This window comes from Drosophila miranda, chromosome XR (genome assembly GCF_003369915.1).
Source record: "Drosophila miranda strain MSH22 chromosome XR, D.miranda_PacBio2.1, whole genome shotgun sequence".
Lineage (NCBI taxonomy): Eukaryota > Metazoa > Arthropoda > Insecta > Diptera > Drosophilidae > Drosophila > Drosophila miranda.
In genome coordinates this window covers 23,611,523-23,617,895 of record NC_046674.1, presented here as the reverse complement: position 1 = coordinate 23,617,895, position 6,373 = coordinate 23,611,523, and the positions used below count along the sequence as shown (strand labels likewise).

At 49.1% G+C, this 6,373-nt stretch overlaps 1 protein-coding gene across 1 annotated transcript; it reads right to left on the bottom strand.

Moving 5' to 3' along the window:
• Window positions 1-291: 291 nt before the first annotated feature.
• On the bottom strand, window positions 292-2,160 carry LOC108152963. The gene is made up of 4 exons (XM_017282666.2): window positions 1,988-2,160; window positions 1,370-1,928; window positions 954-1,303; window positions 292-896 (listed from the first exon to the last, which is right to left on the bottom strand). The coding sequence occupies exons 1-4, from the start codon at window positions 2,052-2,054 to the stop codon at window positions 514-516; spliced, it is 1,359 nt and encodes a 452-aa protein (XP_017138155.1). The 5' UTR covers window positions 2,055-2,160; the 3' UTR covers window positions 292-513.
• Window positions 2,161-6,373: the final 4,213 nt, after the last annotated feature.

Genomic DNA, 6,373 nt, shown 5'->3' with positions numbered 1-6,373 from the left:
TTCGACACTTGGCATTTGTCAATTGGCTGGAATCGACATTGCACTAGTCATCATACTGAAATCCTGACGTAAATGGCTATTGTCAGCCGATATGTTGTTTATGTAAATTGGTGATCTACATTCAATTTTCAATGACTCAAAAGTCAAGCGCTGACCTTAGATTGCGTGCAGTTTTTAATTACGGAGTAAAGGCAGCGCATGAAGGTCGGGACTAGAGACGAATATCGTGAGAAAACTAATAGCCAAATGGCTATTGGCAGTTGACCGTACAATTTCAAACTCGAATTCAAATAAGAAACGGGTAAAGACGACGGTTCGTGTATTCGCTAAAGCTCTGCTAATAAGGTTCTTGCATTAGAGAAGCTTTTCGATTAGTTTATGCACACTAAGAGGATTGTGTCTTAGCTAGGCGATAGGTCAGAACTTTTGGGGCTGCCAACTTCTGTTAATTTAATATACGATATAGGATATATTAACGATATTTGTAATTCGTTTTTAGTTCTTTCGGCGTTTTTAACGCAATATTTCCAAGTTAATAAACTTGTTCTTGGTGGCCAGCAGGAAGGCCTTGTGGGCATTCACTTCTATGGCCAAATCGACGATATTCGTGTTGCTGAAGTAATCCATGGCCACGACGTTGGCATTCATGCCCCATGGGCCCTTCAGCCACTGATTCACCTTGGGATTGATGACTGCCGCCCTCTCCTTGGCCGTCTGCAGCTTGTGTGTGTTGAGTGTCTGCTCCATGCTCTTGACGGCGGTGAATATCCAGCCATCATCCTGGACTGGTCCATCAGGCTTCTTGCTGAACAGCAGTCGCATATAGTCCAGTGTCTGGGAGATGTTCATGTAGCTGGTGCTAAAGCGCTGCCATGGCGAGCAGAGGAGGCCCGATTCTGCGTGGAGAGCAGAGCGACAGGTCAGTCATCAAAGGTATTTTTACCAAAGCTTACCATTCTCCGGATAGGGTAGTTCTTGGGTGGGAAACAAAATCACCACATGTATGCCCAGCGACAGGAGCTGCCTAAAGTTACGGTTAGCGCAGTGCTGATCCAGGGTCATATTTCGCTGATAGGCCACTTCGCCCAGCTCCTGCCGCAGCAGGTGAAAGAGCGAGCTATAGATCTCCGGATGCTTGTAGAATCCTATGGGGAAGGAGCTAAAGTCCAGGATGACCAGCTCTCCAGAACGCTCCACAAAGTGACGAACGTCGCGCAGTACACCCGCCAAGGGAATGATGAACATGTTCTCGTTGGCTATCCAGAAATTGTCGGCATCGTTGTCGCTGTCCATGTACTTGTAGCTGTGGAGACGGAGAGAATGATCTTTTCATCAATTCAATTCAATTCAATTCCGAGCCAATACTCACCCCACACTAAAGTCCAGATAACGTATGCCAAAGACCAACTGCGACCAGACATCGAAATGCTGCGCCACCAGATAGTCCTTGACGAGCAGCGACTTGGTCTTGCTGTAGCTGGCAATGAAGGCGCCCGAGGCATGGCTGCCCGGCAGGAAGAGGCTCTTGAGCGGCATCTGGTCCCCATCCTTGATCTGTGCCATCCAATTGGGCTGTATCTTCAGACACTCGACGGTAAGCAGCTCCGTGCCATTGTAGCTGGCTACATAATGCGGCAGGCACTTGCCCCTGGGGTACCGTGTGGCCGGCAGCTCGTTGCTATCCTGACGATTCCATCCTCCAGGAAACAGCAGCTTGCCCAACTTTATGGGTGTCGACAGTTTGCCTGTCCGATTGGTAATGCCGTTGATGCGCAGATCCGGCTGGAAGTTGGAAATGGTCGGATCCTGGCCATAGATGCCAATCCATTCGGGCGGCCCAGCACAGTCGGGACCCCAGTTGACCTCCAGGCAAGAGTCATGCAAGGCCTTGCCGGACAGCGAGATGGTCAGATAGATGGGACAGCTGGCTGTGGGATGATATTTGGGTAGTACAGCTCTTATGTGTCGTGGAGTGGCTTCTACTCACCTCTGAGGGGACCTATGAAGAGCAGGCAGGGCAGCAACGGCAACAGCAATAGTCTTATTTTAATCATCTTTAAACTTGACACTCAATTAGAAAACGTTTGGACTTTGAAGAGATTTTCCGTGCTGTTTGCTCGGCAGTCATCGCCGAATTAAAGCGATACGGCATTCTGTACAAAAATGTATCTCGTTTCGTGGCAATTGAGGAGCACCCGCCCACGCTCCATGCCCCATCATCTAGACCCCAATTGAGCGATTCTCATTCCCGCTGAGCTAGGCTTTGAGCGCGTTTCAATTGAGTTCTGTGTGGCAGAGCAACCGTCGCGGGTCTAAGGTCTGTTCAAAGTTCCAAAAAGACATCTCTGAGAGGGTATTCACAGGGTATGGGATACCTATGGAATATCAAAAGGTGAGACACTCAAAACTTTCGCACCTTTCATTAATGACTAAAGAAAGTGGTATTTTGGTGCTAGTCCTGGCAATTAAGAGCCCGTTCTCACACCCACTCGTACTGAGGGCCATTAGGTGTTCCGTGTCCGAGGAGTCATGCCTTTTAAGCGCCTTTTCTGGATGGCAGCGCTTCAGAGGGACGCTCGGACAGTGGAGCGCGGCAGATGCTTATCGCCAGTGCTCAGAACAAAGCGCCTCAGGACTTCTGTGTCTGACACTATCTCGCCCCACGGGGGCATGGGACACGGCCCTGCGTACGTTGACCCAGTTGCATGCGTCCTGTGTGCGCTCAAAGTGCAATTTGTATGTATGAGTCTGCGAGTCCATTGTCCCCTACCTGGACCCTAGAGGTCGCTTCGCACTTATGTTGACTCACGTCAAGAAACGGTTGAGCAAATCGCACGGAATGCTGGCCAGGATAATGCCTGGCCTCGCCGGATACGTGTGTTGTTTCGCCTCGCTTTAGGGATTTTTCCACTCACACACAAAACGTTTATCCCTAGACGCCTTTGTCTACGCACTTCCGCCGCAGCCTTCAGCAGCTGAATATTTTTAGCTGGCTGGCAGAGATGGTTTCCGGTGCAGCAATGGCTGACCATCTTCCCGCGAGCCAAGGAGCACTTTTGAGTGAAAACTATTTCCCCAATGGCTTCCGTTGATAATAAATATCTCCACTTTATCTACGCGTACAACTCTATTACATTTTTACTTTCTTTTCTGTGGCTTTGTTGTGTGGCACCTTAAATAAGGAGCCAGCAACCCCGCTTTGTGTGGTATACAATCGAATCCCAGCTGAAAAGCCGGTGGCCAGCAACAACTTTCAACCGAGAGCTTCGGGCGGTTGTCAGCTGTCCGGCTACGGGGCCAATTCAACCGGGTCTGTTCGGCGGCAAGTAGACACATCTGGTGGCAGATTGCGGGCGGGCGGCGGCGGCGCCGGCGGACGCACACCACACTCAATCCGACACAGAGCACGCTGCGTTGTCCTGGCCTCTGTCTGGACCATTGATTGACATGTCACTTGTTGTGGCAGCTCCGAAAAGGAGAGTGAGTCGGGGGTCAGGGTCTGGCGCCAGTTGGTTTTGAGGCTTTCGGTTAAACAATCGCCGCAACTGAAAATAAAAACGAATTAACCGCAAAGCAGAAAGTTTCGACTCGTCCTGGGCCAACTGTGTATGTGTGTGTGTGTGGGTGTGCGTGGTCTCTGTGGGAGAAGGCTTTGGCATGGGGCACGGGGCAGGAATGGAAGAGCCACCGCAAAAAGTTTTAATCGTTGTGCTGGCGCTTTCGTTCCTTTGCCTTTGCCTCCTGGGGTTCGTTCCTCTTGGACCATCTAATGGGGATTAAGTTGTTTCTGTTTATCAAGCAAATCAATTCCCTTAAACATGGGCCGACCATTTCCCTTGGATAGGAATATGGGGATCGCATCATAATGGACAGTTTGTGGTGTACACAAAGAATATCTCTCTATTATATATCTATATTATAGCCGGGGATGGCCTTTCCCTTGGTATTCTATATACTTAAAGAAACAGGAACTCAAAGACCTCGGAGTCCCTGATTTTCCATAAACTCAAGAAGTACAAAGAAGTGCAATCATTGAATTCAGTTCACTATCATCGCAGCATCCTCCCTGCATTCAATGGATTGTAAATTAATTTGCGGGCGTGTCATGGTAACGTAACCCAGCCAGGAATCAATGAGCCGGACCCGATGCGTGTCGATGTGTGAAATGCAACCATCAGAAGACACAAATCACATCGCACATCAGAGCCAGAACTTAGCACAGTCCATCCATCCATCCACCTGCCTTCCGCACACCCCCCACCAACCCCGAGAGTCGCCTTCGATGAGGTGGTGTGTGTGTGTGTGTGTGTGTTGTGTGTGTGGCATCGAATCAAATAATTACTTATTAATGTGAGTAATAGCACCGGAATTTACGGGCCATTGTGAACAGGCTGTAGGCCGTTTGTCGACTTCAGTGCGAAGTAATCATGATTAATGGTTACGACTGCCGGCAGGTGACAGCCGTTCGCGACGTGGGTCCTTGATGGAGGCAGTGGCTGCGGCCGCAGTCCGAGCATGGCCTTCGTTCTGTGGGCCACGAAAAATCGACTTAAAAGTCTATTAAACATTGCTCAAGGACGCTTCCTGCGCAGCCCACCCGTTCACCCTGAGATTTTTTCGCAGTTCACGCAGTGCCACGGAAACGAAGCGCATCGAAAATTTATGCTCAATTAATCTCAGTGGAGCGGAGTGTTGGGGCCGGGCAAGGCAGAGCAGGGCAGGGACGAACCGACCCAATCGATATTGTCGTGGGGGTGGTCCGCCAATGATAATAAGCACTACACTCGACTAAGCCAGTGGGCCACATTCCGAAAATAGTATCATCACAGCCGCACACTTGAATCGATTTTCCTTAAATATTACTACTTAGTTTACGAAATTTCCCCGCAATGTGCTATGATCTAGGATGCTTCAATATTGCTCCTTTCTGGCCATTCGCTAGTACGATTACAGATATACATCATCTACATATTTGATGGGAGTTTACAAGCTTCCACTTCCGTCTTTATGGACTGCCTAAGAACTCCTCTAAGAACCATTCTATCCAATACGTAGCAGTCTTACCTCTCATTACCACTGTACCGAACGCCGTCTCTGGATTAAGGCATTGGCAGGAGTCGATGGGTTTTCTTGTCGCGCTGGTCGGTAGCATAAAGAAGTAAATCGGAAAGTGACAGGAACAACAGAAAAAGGGTTCCATTTAATTGGAATTTGTGTACCCTGCTACCCTGCTAAGGAGGGACAGATCAGAAGGATCTGGAGCATCCGTTGTCCTGCTCAAAGAAAATATTTGGCAACGAAAAGTCCGCGAAAATTCGTAAAATGTCTCTTCTTGGGTGGCAAAGTGGCAGCGAGGGCTTCGACGGAAAGAGGTCCGACGGTGCGCCTGGAGCGCGTTATCCGTGTCCCGTGTGTCCTCCGTTTTGGAGGGAGTGGGGAGAAGGGGCATTTCGCTTTCTTTGATGTTGTCCTGGAAATTTCTTAAAGCCAAACGAACGGATTATTTGAAGCTTTTGGATTTTTTAAAGTCGAGGCCAAAGCGTTTCCCGCAAGGAAAACAGAAGCAAAGGAAAGCCCTATTTATCCAGTGTCCAACTCTGAACGGGGTCGAAATCCGGCCGAGTGGAGTTCGAGGACTGTTTCACCGAAACGAAAAACCCAAAGTTGGTCTCAACTTTCAGGGACTCTCTCTCTCTCCCCCGCAAAGGGTGAAATTGTAATGGGGGTACTATCCCGACTCCTACCCCATGCCATGCAAATAATAATAATAATAGCAATAACCAGAATAAAGGAGCTCCGAATAAAAGTTGGTTAGTGCTTGCCGTCCCGTCCCGTCCCGTCCCGTCCCGTCCAGTCCCGTTTTTTGCGGGCTGCCTCTTGAAATTGTCGCCGAGATTATTGTTGTTTCTGCTACATTCAGTTGATAATTTGTCCAAAGTTTCGAGCTGCCATTTCGTTGGACTCTGCACTGTGTTGGGGCCCATTGTTGGGGGAGGGCGAGTGGAGTGGAGGGGATTGGATTGGATTGGATGGAACTACAGCTACTTTTGCTGTTTTCAGAGCAGATTTCGGTGCTGTTTCTGGGGCAAACAGAACGTTGATGGCTTTTTTATCGAGTCGCCTGCAGCAGTTGCCGCACTGCTCAGGTGTATTTCTTTCCTTCGAGCTCCTCGAGCTCCTCGAGCCCTCTCCTTCTGCGTTCTGCTGCGTCTGCTGCGTACGACTTAGACATTTCTCCACTTGAATTCTGAACAATGCTTAAAAGTTAAACTAAAACCGATGATGATGGACTGGAGACCTGAAGAGGAAGACGATGGTACCCTCAGTTGGAACCACTTTTTAAAGATAAATACGGATGTGCGGATGAATTCCA